The 13,977-nt window shown below is 37.9% G+C and overlaps 1 protein-coding gene across 1 annotated transcript in view; it reads left to right on the top strand.

Moving 5' to 3' along the window:
* Positions 1–12,342, top strand: part of MYOM1 (myomesin 1) — a 72,559-nt gene extending 60,217 nt beyond the window's left edge. The window contains 8 exon segments of the mRNA XM_032696437.1: positions 221–308; positions 1,023–1,061; positions 1,155–1,260; positions 3,010–3,173; positions 4,575–4,611; positions 4,929–4,951; positions 6,564–6,619; positions 11,442–12,342. Of these exon segments, the coding sequence (XP_032552328.1) occupies positions 221–308; positions 1,023–1,061; positions 1,155–1,260; positions 3,010–3,173; positions 4,575–4,611; positions 4,929–4,951; positions 6,564–6,619; positions 11,442–11,714 (786 nt within the window). The 3' untranslated portion in view covers positions 11,715–12,342.
* Positions 12,343–13,977: the final 1,635 nt, after the last annotated feature.

Below are 13,977 nucleotides of genomic sequence, written 5' to 3'. Positions count from 1 at the left end.
CTTGCAGCAGATGGGGGGGGGGACAAGGTCCTGCATACCATGATGCACCTGCCAAAGCCCATCCCGCAGGGCACCTTGGGGGCACTGGGGCAGCTCCAGCCCCAGGCATCAGGTACCTCCCCAGGGACAGAGACAGGAAATCAGCTGGGTTCAGAAGTAAAATCTAGATTTTTCTACAGTACTTGTTCTGAAAACTGATTTTACTGTTACAATATTGCAGTTTTCTAAGAAAGATGCTGGCACTTATGAAGTTATACTGAAGGATGACAGAGGAAAGGACTCCAGTGAGCTGAAGCTTAAGGACACAGGTCAGAGTCTCAATGCTCTCAACTACACCAGCTGATAGCCTCACTGAAGTGGGTTTGGGGTAGTACAGGCATCTGCACATGTCACCTTCTTGTGGCTTTGTTCCTCCTGTGTACGAGATCATCTGATTAGAAAAGCTGAGATTTTTAAGTCCAAATAACATTTGAATACGGTTTATTTCATCTGGGTTCTGTATAATTTTGGGAGCATATGATGACTAACGCTAAGCAAAATGATAACAGGTTTCCTCAGAGGGACATCAGTAAATCTACAAGTATAGAAGAAAAATTACAGAAGTAGATAATTTTAAAAACTTTCACATTTTTATTATGTTTTCCCATTTATTTGGGGGCTTTCACATTTACTGCATTTACTGTATTTTTAACATTTCACTTGTTTCCAAGCAAATGGAGGAAAATCCTATCCTTTAAAATGTATATAGATGGGTTAGCATTCCAGCTGAATAGTATCATTTTAAAAAAAAATGGTTTTGTTCAGAAGTATTCTCCAAGGCTGTATTTAAATAAAGTCTGGAAACTCTGAAATAACAGGTTACATGTCTGCATTACTTAGATTTCTAATATGCTTTAAAAGGTAGGTCTGATTGCTCTTTCAAACCTACTGGGGAGCATATTTCAGAGCCAGTACTTGTCCTATCATTGACTGTGCTTGAACTGCAGACATAGAGTCTTAGTCTCCGGATTTTATTTCCACAGCTTTTGCAGATCTGATGAATGAAGTATGCCGAAGGATTGGTAAGTACTTAATTCTCTTTTCGAATGAATGACTCATTGTGGCACTCAATGAATGGCTGCATGGCTGCATAAAACCATTTGCTCTTCTTTCAGCTTTATCTGCAACAGACCTGAAAATCCAGAGCACAGCTGAGGGTATCAGACTCTACTCCTACGTTACTTATTATGTGGAAGATTTGAGAGTAGGCTGGGTGCACAAGTAAGTAAACAAAATCTTGGCAAAACTCAGTGCAATTTTGCTTTTATAGATTCAGAAAGAAACTGGTTGTGTGAGAGAGGTAAGGCCTAGGTTTGTTCTCATCTCTCATGAGTCCTTATCTCATATAAGTTAGTTTCAGTCAATTACATCTACATGAAACCAGGATGAAAGTTGGGTGTTAGTGGTGCCAGGCCCTCCTGTTGTTTCTCTTATGGAACAGGTAGTTCCATGCCATGGGATGCTGTCAGGACCATGTTGCTTCAGAGCACTTCCCACCTCCCTGATGGGAGCTACATCTTTCCCTGACTCAATTTTAAGGAGTGATGCAAATATAACCTGAGAGACCGTCCTGAAATACCTACCCTGGAGGTCCGCTTTTCTAGAAGACACAATTCACTGGAACTGGGACAAGCAGGCACGTCCTCTTAATGTATGGCTTCATTTTTAGAAGGCAAAGCAAATTCCAGTGAGTGCCTGGGGCAGTAAAATCCAGACAGCCCCTCCCGAGAGCACTACAAATCTAACTAAGGCAGACAGAAGAACTGATATTTTTAAAAAGAATTCTAGTGTCCAGTTCCCCATAAAATTAATGGGAGTTGCACATCCAAATGATTTGATGTTCTTTGAGTTCTCAGCCAGCACATATAGCATGCACTGGAAAAGCCTGAGAAATAAACAATTTAGATTGCTTAAATCTATTATTACCATTCTTGTCATGTCTGTGGACATGGTAGTAGTTAGTCTTTTTGGATGGAATCTGAATTACTAATCTCTCAATAAAACTCATATAAATGAGGCACAGAATACCCAGAATGTGCTGTAGCAGGCTGGCTGTAATTATTGACACTGATGCTAACCAGCACCCTGTCAGAGAAATAAAGCAGTTTGAGGCCTGGTTGTTTCTTGCCATCCATTTTGACCCCGTATCGCCAAATGTCCTAAGTATTTCAAATAAGTGTAAGTGAATATGAGGTATTCTGGGAGTTTTTTCCCCCTCTCTTTCTTTTTCTCTCTCTTTTCTCTGTTTAATTTTTAGAAACTTATTTCATCTTGAAGTGTGCCAAAATAATCTAGAAAAAATTATTTTTCCCTCCAGTACATTCAAAGTTATCAATTTAAAGATAGCAAGAAAATGAGTAGCTTATTTGACAAATATCTTTTGACTCATCCAGGGCAATTAACTGCTAAGTTAGGAAGCTGAGACATTGATTTTCTTTTTTTTTTTTTGGGGGGGGGAGAAGATATACTTATGTCAAAGCATGTTTAACTATAAGTGCCAAACATAGTAGAGCATCAGAAAACATTCTAACTGGGTAAACAGTTTGTTACAAAAGTGAGGTTTTTGTAGATACAGCCCTCTACACTATTGTTTTGCCCAAGTAGAAATAAACCTATGCTAAAAAGAAAACAGGAACATTTCAGGATTCAAGGATTACCCTTCAGAGGTGCGACTTTTAAATATGAATAATTCTTCTATGGCTCAGGTCATAGAATAGGATGGATAACCTTTGTGCAAGCTTTGAGGAGAGTTAGACCTTGAACAGGGAAAGATTGTCATACTGTCACACCAACTTTGCCCAGTTGGATCACAGCTTTAGGAAGGATTTGACTTCTGAAGTTTCAAAATTTGGTGGCATACCATAACATCTTGAACATCATTTAGTAACTACAGATGTACTCAGTGGCTCAAAATGAGTAAAACCCTTTATGTTCCAGTAAAATGAAAAGGTAACGTTTTGTATTTTTCAGTGATACCCAGATTAAGTTCACAGACCGAGTGAAGACTGGTGTCACTGGGGAGCAGATCTGGTTGCAGATCAATGAGCCAACTCCACAGGACAAGGGCAAATACATAATGGAACTCTTTGATGGCAACACAGCACACAAAAAGACAATAGATCTTTCTGGACAAGGTAGGCCGTTCCCTCTGCTAACATCACCTGTGTGTGGGCACTACGCTGTGCCAGGGTAGGAGCATCTACAGCAGGATCTTGCTACAGACCTGTTACCCTTTGGGGTCTGTGTGTGCACCCACCAACCTGCCAGTGTTTGTAGGAGCAGTGCCATTTGTTCTCCCCAACCTGTGCTCTCGGGTCATAAATTACAAATGGCTTTTTCCTATTCCAAATACCCGCTTACAGTTTGCCTACTGAGACATCAGTCCAGTGTCAGAGCTACCTTACAAAACCCCTTGTGTTGCTGGCATTGGTTGGCAGCTTTAAAAATGAGTTGTAGTACTGAATGCCTTCTCTATCTCTCCCTTCCAAGTAATTGAGGAGGAAGTGAGGGACAATTTTGTTCTGTTACTTTTCTACTGTATTCCTTTGACTGGTATAAGAGAGCTACTTATTCTTCAGAGATGCCAAGACCTTTCATCAGCAGGATGAAAGATTGTTAGTGGAACAGATAAAATTATTTGGATTGACTGTTGGAAGATTTTACTCTGAGAGACCTCTCAGATTTTAGGGAAAAGATTAACTCCTTCCAAACTTCTGAGTTGCCATTCCCAGCTATTCTCATCCCTAAAGCTTCACTTTTGGTCTGCAAACTCTGTGTAAGAGCAACAATCTTATAATCATCTCCATGCTACTCCTTCTGTACTCTATCCCCACTTTCTGAGAAAAGACATCTCTTCTTCCCTTTCAAAGCAGGAGAGGTTGACCTCCCACATGATGGCACCTTAGCTTGAATCTACAAAGGAGGCAACAATGTGCTGTTTGGTTTGCTCATAGCCATCAGTGTAGTGCTTCAGAGTAGGTGTGAAAAGCACTTAAAAACCCCATATCTCTTGTATTCCATAAACCAGTGGTCTCTGAAGTAGGGTATGTGCAAGATGACCCAGTGCACACTACTGGGCTGTGGGAAGAAAATACAAGAACTTTGCTACATAATCTATAAATAAATATAGATATATTTTGAGTGCATGCTCAAAAAAATTTTAGATAGGGGTGTACATTTAAAACATTTGGGACGTCACTGCCATAATCTATCATTTAAGTGTTGTATTGTGCATTTCTTCCTCTATTTTGTGAAATTACTTCAGTCTACTATTTTCCTGCTGTTTCTTTGTCTTAAAGCTTTTCTTCTAGAAGAAAAAAAGCATGTTTATGCATTCATATGTATATATGATATCTGCCATGTGCCAGATAGCCTTTATTAGTTGAACCATTCAGCATTTTAGGATTTGTACAATATACATGCATGCATCCATTACTATTTCTTTAATGATGTCTACATTTCAAATTTATTTCTACATTTTAAATTTAAACCTGTGACAGTTTATCTCTAAACGTAGTTTTTTTCTCTTTACAAAGCATTTGATGAAGCCTTTGCTGAGTTCGAGAGATTAAAGTAAGTATTATGCCATCTAAATACAGTAATGGCAACCAAAAAAATAATAACAGTATTTGTTTGTTTTGTGCTAAAACCTAGCTATGTCTTATGAAACAAATCCTAGTCCTACAGAAGCCTGTAGGAGTTTTGCATGTGACTTCTTTGGTGCAACTCTTATGTAATAGCTAGGTAACAAAGAAACAGCAGTATTGCCAAATGATGAGAGATAGTTTCCTTGATGGATTAAAGGCAGTTAAAAAGATAATCTACTTTTCTATCACTCTAAGTAAACCTTAAGTGAAATTGGACTTTCTCTTTGTTTCTTTCAACTCCAGGCAAGCTGCGATTGCAGAGAAAAGTAAGTTGGTCTTCTTCAACAATGGTTGTAATAAACTGTTTGTGAAGGTTTTCTCCCTTTCCAGAAAGGTTTTGTGTTGGGAAAGAGAGGGCATGTATACATGTGTATGTGTGTTTGCTTATCCTAAAAGGAGTTTGTCCTTACACTAAGGAGAAGTAAGTGACCTTTTAGTGATTTACCACTGGTGCACATTGCAGCTAATCACAATATAGTTATGGGTTATATTGATTTTTCCCATCTAAGCTATGTTCTCCTTACCAGCTAGCCTTCTCTAAAAATTAACTTTATTGCTGAGATCTCTCATGCACATTCTCTGCACAAAAGTCACTTTGTTTTCAAAGACGGAGGAAATAATTTGGCCCGTTTTGAATGCTCTAAAATGTCAAAGCATCTGCATTACATACAGAAATGGATAAGAAAGCAACAGTAGCTTTTGTGTTGGATAGAATCTCCTCATACTTTTGCCTCTGTGTCAATTCCAACATAGCAACTAAAACAAAAGTATATAATAACTACTTAAGGAGTAAGTCATTAGACTTCAACTTGAATTATTAAACTCATTCTTCCTATTTACAGAAAAATGCAAGGAAAAAAATTGTCCCACTGCAGATTACTTTCAGACCTGTAAAAAAATGAGGTCAGAATTGGCATTCAAAAAGTTATTGAGAAAAATGTGTACAGAGATCTGAGCTAACTCCTCCTGGGCATATACTCCAAAAAGAGCAGGGCTTGATTATGTGATCCCTACATGTCCCAGCTGAGACAGCACAAAGGGATCAGTTATAGAATAGACCTGGGCATTTTATTTCTAACCCTAGACCATCCATAAGGGGTTGGCATGTTAAATGGCATAACACAGTTCCTTTCCTGGTCTCAGAAGGTTGTTATCTCTGTGCTCCAGAGCACATCTTTGACAGAACACATTAGAGAGGAACATTCTGTACAGCCATTTCCTTCCTCTGCCAGGCTCTGCCCAGATATGTAACGAACAAAATCCATTTTCCAGTATAAGTGCACTATACCCTGCATGTGATTGGCTTATTCATATTTGTGTAAGATTTCTGCAGGACTCTGACCTTAAAACTAGATCAATCAGGTATCAATCTCATTTACACATAGGTAAATACAAAGTAATGGAACATCACTGTTAACACTGAGACTTAAGTCTGTCTTTGTATTTAGATTAAAACCTGATCGCCAGCACTTCATCAAGTGTCATTCATTTCCCCTTGGAAACCCAATGTCTTTAGTTTACTACACTAAAAATTTAGAAAACCAGATCTCAAAAATTTTATTTTTTTTTTGTGCACTCAGAAGTAACAGTGAATTGATGTCAAATTCTGCAGAACACAGCATATGTACTTTAATTCCCCTCTGTAAGTGATTCACACCAGTTATTAACACATCTTTTGCTGTGAATTCAACATTTTTTAAAGTCCAAATGGTGTGCTAAAAATGCTGAATAGTTCTCTGATAGAGCAAATATCAGAGACAAGCTGTACATAAATAAGACAAAGGGAAAGAACTAGAAGAGAAATAGAATCAGGCACACAGAATCTAGCACACAGTTGATTTTAAGACACTAAAGAAAATTATGCTTCTTTATTTTCAGATCGTGCCCGAGTACTTGGAGGTTTGCCCGATGTTGTCACCATCCAGGAGGGCAAGGTACAGTAAATTAACTGAAGCTCTACACAACATCCCAACAGCTTGAATACCTGTCTATGATGGGAAAACATTTAACTTTTTTTTCTTAAAGATGCCATCTTTAAAATCTGCTGCATTATTTATTTGTCCCCTGCCTTCTGTACATAATTCAATGGTCTATCATAGATGGTTTTATGTATTCAGGGCAGTGTCTTTTCTTAAGAATTAGATAAAAGTGAGATGACAATGTGAGTTGGGACTAAAATTCCTTATATAACCAGCTCTTTAAAAATTCATGCACAGGTTTCACAGTTAATTTTTTTTTTTTGTAAGAGGTCATCAAATTTAATTCCTTTTTTTACATGGTACCTAGTCATTCCACGTCTTCTGCAGTTAACTTCCTTGCAATGTGGCATGGAAGCCACATAGTCACATCTGTCAAAGCTGGCTTTTAAATGGCATAAAAGTAGTAAACCACAATACCTCTATTCTCATACAGACAAAAGGAGAAAATTTTCTCTATGCCATCAGGGTAAAGGAGAGAGAGAAGTCAAAATAAATCACTGGTGTTACACTGGATTATATTAGGAGAGTTTAGCTGCAAGATTATTGTAAGGCACTCCCAGAGGAACATCAATGCTTGAGCATAGAACAGGTGACCCAGAAAGTCAGTTCTCAATCTCACAACCTTTTCCCAGCACACTGCTTCTACAAGTTCCTACTTAATATTACTGAGACCAAGAATTGTCTGCTCTTCACTTCCTGCTGCTCTGCCACGATCCAGTTTCTCTTCACAGTGTGTGCTAACACAGAAATAGGGCACATGAATGTCAGTAAAAACCTGTAATGTGACAACTACAGTAAGGCTTCTTTCTGATATTTCTGGCTTTATTTGGCAGTAGGTCAGCCGGGTTAAAAGTATTTGAATATAGGTTCAGCAGAAGTGTTAAGAATCTAAAATCTTGTTCTGAATCACTTAACAATGTGAGACATAGCATAACCAACAGATAATAGACTGCAGCAGTTCTGGGCATTACAAAATGAAACTATGTTTGATTAAACCTTTCTTTAAAGGATTGAGCAGTTTAGGAAATGCTACAGAAGTAAGAAGCACTCATATGAGCATTGTAACTGTAGGTAGAACACACAAAGGAACAGAACAAATTAGCAGATTCTCAGCTAATCAGTGCTTGTGCTTGGAGATGTGATTCCCATAATGCTTTGGTAGGGGTTAAATTTGGGTGGTTATTGCCAGTTTTAAGCATTCACCTAAAAGAGAGTTGATATGAACTTGAGTAAGAGTTCACTGAAGCAAAATGTGTAGTTTTAAAAACAGTTTGTAGAAAATGAGTTGCAAAATCTTACCCAGACACACACTGTCCTTGAGAGCAACGACATTTGTAATGATTGAATAAACGATTGAAATACTCCCAGAACTCAAGACAAATATCCTTGAACTTATGTTTCTTGATTCAGTAGATGATCATTTTGAGTAGGACAGAGAGTGATCAGGAAAAACAGAGCTTGTTTGGGTGGTGTTGGCTCATCTGTGTATTGTTTTCATATATGCTTGAGAGAGGGGAATGAAGTTCTGCATTGTGTAATTCGTGCAAATTGCACAATCATCAAGGATTTTGAAAAAAAACAAATGAGGTAGCAGGGGTCTGGTAATTGCAAGCTTTGATTGTGAATACTTGTGCAGCGATGACCACAGGGCTATATGAACAGATTGGTACCCCTAGACTGAACCAAGCATAGGTATATCTCAAATTTAAACTTAACATTGTGACTGTGATGATATTTATTAGCTTTTTACATGTGAACTGGAGGATATGGATGAGAATGAATGAAGCAGTGTTTACCCAGTGTAAATCAAATAGCATTCCAGATGGCCTAAGAGGCTTCCACTGATAGACATAAATGCTCTTCATCAGTGTGGTATAATTGGAAAAGGCTAAGTGTCAATTCACATTAGGGAGGAATTGGACAGAGAATACTAGCATAAGTTTTGTGTCCAGCCGGCCAAATTAACCTAAGTGACTGTCTTAATGAAGGTCTGTGAGTAAGTTGGCTTTATTTTTAAAAGGAGAGGCTTAGGATTTTGTCAGGCCCTTTCAGTCAAAGAAGCAACATGTAACATCCTTCTGCCAGAGGTAGGTGTCCTCACAGCTAGGTTGGAAGAAAGGAACAGGTTCCCCTGACTGAGCTGCTTCAGTTGTCTGACCAAACTGTCCATGAATGTGAATGTGTGCTACTATGCAAGAATAATGGCAATACTTAAAATACAGTAACACATTTCCCTCTGCCACTCGTATTACATTCAATACAATCTGCAGTCAAAGGCAGAAAAGATAGTGAGGGACACAAAGGGTCTGGACTTGCAGCTGGTGGTTGCTCCAAGTGCACGTGTCTCAATGCCCCAGATCCAGGAGTACAGGACACATGTTTTTTTTACCACGATAAGGATTTTACATTGAACACAGTATTATAATCAGGGGGTTCAGTGAGTAATAAAGACATACATGCGCAAAGACAATCTTTTGCCCAAAGAACAGAAAATCTGCAACACACAGGTGTAGTGAAAGCGAACAATTACTTCTCATTGGCTATGGAATTACCTTCCAGAAAATCAAAGATCTCAGCATCTAGGTAGTGAATTATAAGACACATCTCTGCACATTAGTAACTGGAAAATAAATAGAGTTGGAAACATCAAGAGGAGCACCGATGTCAAACATGAGCTAGTGACGCAAGGTTAAGGAAAATGTAGGTATTTTAGGGAGTGATTTAGAAGAAGAAAAGAGTCGTCACTGCTGCTTGAATCTCTTTGAACTAAGGAGTACTGACAGCACTTCAAACATCTCAGGTTCGAATGATGCCACTAATAGAGCTGTCTGGACATGGACATCAGCTCATTAGCATTGTGGTAGAGTGGCAGCTGGGGCCACTCAGTGCTGATCTCCTGCTTGCTAGAGAATCAGAAGACGACAAAGAAATACTGAGCACCTGAAGGTGCCCATACCAAGCACCTGGAGGTGCCTGAAGGCTAAGGCTGAGGCTAAGGCTAAGGACATGTCTGTGTCGAGTGTGATAAGGAAGAAGGAAAAATGTAAAACCTCTCATTTCCCCCTTGTTTTTCAAAAAGATGGACTGATGTGGCAATCGAAACCACATTCATACCAGTGGGCTACAAGAGAAGGTAGTCAACAGTCCCATGTGGTCACCAGCTGTAGGTGCTGCAGGAAATCAGATAGAGGCCATTTCCACCATGCTGTAACCACCTCTTACTTGGAATCTGTCCTTCCCTCAGTACCAAGAATTATGTGTTCTTGATGGAGGAAAGACTTCCCCTTCCCTTTTGTTCTCATTTTAGTCTTTAGGGCAGGCATGCGAGATTTATTTGATTTTTATTTTGTTCTGAAAGATATCAAAACCTTTTATTTTTATGAAGGTATCAATTTTTCTATCTGCTCATTTCAATAGCCTTCTGGGCATCTGTCTTCTGTCCCATCTTCCACCATCACACTACCAGATAATAAGCAGAGAGTTAAAGTAGCCAGGTAAATAGATTTCTCACTGTGGATTTTTATCTTCACAGCTTATAGGGACAACGGTGGGAGTGCTCTTCAGTTGTCTCTATTTTTGACACATTTTTATAAAAAGCCTTTAAATAAAATGGAAGAAAAACTTGATTCCTGTCAAGTGGAAGCTTGTCTATTCCTTATGTATCACTTAGTCCATTCTTAATGAACCACTGAAGACCATTTTCTCTGCAGTAGAAGTTCTTAAATTTCCAATCAAGAGAAAGTGAGATTCCCTTCTGAATAGCATTTTAAATCTTTTAAAAAGACCAATGTACTATTCAGTACTTACATATAAATAAATTCCTTCCTGAATAAAGCTCCAGAGAAAGGCCTATGTACCACTGCAGTGTCATGTGAACTTCCTTCACATTTGACTCTCTACATGATACTCACTTTTGCAAACACTTTCAAGAGTATTCCCATGGTGCTGTGACCAGAGGCTGGGATCATTTATATGTATCAATATCCCAAACATGAATTTCTTAGCTGGCAAGAAAAAAAAGGAGACCTAAACATTGTGTGCCCAAGATACTTGCCAAGCTACTGAAGGTAGAAGAAGCTGCCAGTGGTCCCTCCAACAATGTGATTCTCTGACAGTGAAGATACTTCCTTCAGTTTGATGGAACTGAATTCAGCCCTTAGGAACATTACTAACATCAAAGGGAAATACCAAAGAATGAGTAAAGCCTGTATTGATTTCAGTTAAAAATAGTTTTACAGGAGTGCATAAAACAATTCAAGTTTGTTAGAAGAGCTGTCAGGGCATAGTTTAAAAGGATCCTAAATTAAACAAAATATTCCAGGGACACTTTGCCCTTTGTTATTTAAAAAAACAGGCACGCTTTCTTTACTTACGGAATAAAGATATAGTGAGCTTAATGTGAACAAAATGTGAACAAAATCCGAACAAAACCATCGGACAGTTCATCAAAATCTCATTTCAGATCTAACACACAAATGCAGATAATATCTAGTTTTATATTAAACAATATGCATGGAGAAAGCTCTGCTAATGATTATGAGAGTAGAGAAGAAGGTCCATAAAATATTGAAAGCTTTTAATGGCATTTTTTAATTGAGTTCCTTCTTTTCCTTTATGATACAGAAGACTGACATAAATTATTGATTACTGATGATGGTATGCATCCATTTACTAAAAGCAGGAAGGCGAATGGGGAGTTGGAATATTTGGAGAATGAGGCATTAAAAAACATAGCAAATATTCACTAACCCGTAATTCCTTTGTGCTTTCTCTACAGGCACTTAATCTCTCTTGCACTGTCTGGGGAGATCCCACTCCAGAGGTCTCATGGCTGAAGAACGAAAAATCATTTGTATCAGATGCTAATTGCATCCTGAGGTTCGAGTCGGGAAAAAATGTCAGCTTTTCCATTTCTACTGTGTCCACACACGACTCTGGGAAATACAGCATTGTGGTGAAGAACAAGTACGGTACAGAGACCAGTGATGTCACCGTAAGTGTGTATATACCTGAGGAAGAGAGAGAGTCTGAGCAAGAAAAACAGAAATGAAAGCATGAATTTAAGACTAGAAGACAGAAGTATGGGGGAGATTTTGGATGATAGGCTGACATAATTAGTGTGTGTAAATGGCTTTCTGCTTTAGCAGGCAGCCTTGGATTTTTCCATTCACTTCACTTTTGCTTCCAGTACACTTATTGTGCCAGGGAAAACAGGGCCAGTTGTGTTCCAACACAGGTCCAACATTTGACCCTCTCCCTGGAGCATCTGGAAGGAAAGGGTCAAGAATTGTTTCAGTGGAAGCAACTGATGTGGTAGATGGAAAGATCAAAAATGATCAAGGCATTTTTGAGCAGCAGTTAGGATTTATTCCAGGTTTGGTAAAGTAGAATAGATGGAATGTGTTAGATCATAGAGAAATTAGTGCTGGTTTTTGTCTACGTTGAGGCCCCTTTGTATTGCTGTGTTAATTTAGAGAAGCCTTAAAATGGGTGTCATTTACATCCTGAAATATTGTTTAATCTGCCCAAATGGGGTAAAAGTACTGTAACTTAAATGAAAATAAGGCTTAGTAGGCCAGGATACTAATATGTGTGCGTGTGTATGTGTCTGTAAAAATGTATGAACTCTCCTCTATGTTCACAAATAAACTGAATTCACTTCTTTCCTTCTATCACAAGCTGGTTTCACTGTCTTGTTTTACTAGTCACAGCTCTGGTAGTTGTACACATTATCTTAGCCTCTTAATGCTTTCACACTCTAATTACCTTTAGCTTCCCTTTAGATCCCTGTTAATCTTCACTTTGCTGTTTATGACAAAACCCACAATGGTATCTCTTCACACCTTTCTGTCCAGACCTTCACTACTTCACATCTCAACTCAACAAGGTATTTTTGCAAATTCTGGCACAGGAGTAGTTTCGTGCTTTCTCAACGAACCTGCTCACGAATTGTGATTTAAGGGTGTTAGGTAAGTATTTTGTTAGATCAAAGTGTCAGTTAATTTCATTCAAAATTGACATTGGAGATCCAGAAATAACATATTTCATCAAGATCTTTTAAAGGTGCAAAAAGAATCTTCACTGGAACATAGGAAAAAAATGTGGTTGGGTTTTTTTGTTTTTTTTTTCTTGGATAAAAATGTTTCAGAGAAAAAAACATTTGTCCAGATCTTTGAACACACATAGATTAAAAACTCCATGTCAGCTCTTTTACAGTGCCATTAAATATTATTCACTGAGGAAAAGCAACAGATCCTGCTAGACATATATAGGATATATATATGATACTAGATATATATAGGATAGGATCAGAAGCAGTCACCAGCCCAATTGCTAATTAGGAGAGCAATGTCTCTTGTCTATAAATCTCTTCATTACTAGTTTCACAACGGCACAATTCTTCACATCAAACTCTAAAGAACTAACACATATATTTTCACTACAAGCATGATCTGTGCACACCTTTCACGTACTGTCCCTTGTCGTTTTTGGCTACTGTGACTGCAGACATACTGCTGTTTCCCAGGGACTCATTTTGGTGCAGTACTGGCATTTCTGTGAGAATGCCACTACTAAGTGTTGTACAGTTAATGCTCACTTAAACCCTTGCCATCTGAGGTTTACTGTCAGCTAACATCAAAGGTGAAGTGGAAGCATGAGGAAATTCTTGATGGTTCAGGTAAAAATAGATTCAACATAGTTATCAATGGTGAAAGTGCTGATTTTTGCAATTTTTTTTTTTTAAATCAGTTTTTATAGAGGGCTTATGATCATGGTCTTAGTCTTTATAAAAACAGTCCAGATTTAGATCAGACTTACAAATTACCAAAACATGTTACCATGTGCCTAACTTTATGCACTAATAGTATCACCAGTATCAAGGAACATGTTAAGTTTATCTGGTATGAATATTTTTTCTTTCAGAACAGATTTCACGTCACAGGGATTTTTAACATGAAATTATGTAAAGATAATGTGTTTTCGGCATTCAGTATGTATTCACACAGCCTTATCTCCTAAAATGGTTAAAACTCAAGTATCAAACTTGATGGCATTATTGCAATTTTAAGATTTACTTGCGTAATTATGTACATTAATAATCTCTTATAAAAAAAGTTCAGACTATTTAGTCACAGCAGCTGCATATCAGACAAAGTAACATAGCTTAATTTTAAAATTTCAAAATACAATAATGAGAAGATCTGTAACTAGACATGCAGCAAACTTTCTGAGTTTAAAGAACTCAGAAAAATTTAAATTAAAAAAATTTTAAATGATTTAATAATTTTTCTTAGTATGACATGAAGCCAATG

The sequence above is a fragment of the Chiroxiphia lanceolata genome, chromosome 1, assembly GCF_009829145.1.
Source record: "Chiroxiphia lanceolata isolate bChiLan1 chromosome 1, bChiLan1.pri, whole genome shotgun sequence".
Lineage (NCBI taxonomy): Eukaryota > Metazoa > Chordata > Aves > Passeriformes > Pipridae > Chiroxiphia > Chiroxiphia lanceolata.
This window is presented reverse-complemented; position numbering and strand designations above follow the sequence as displayed.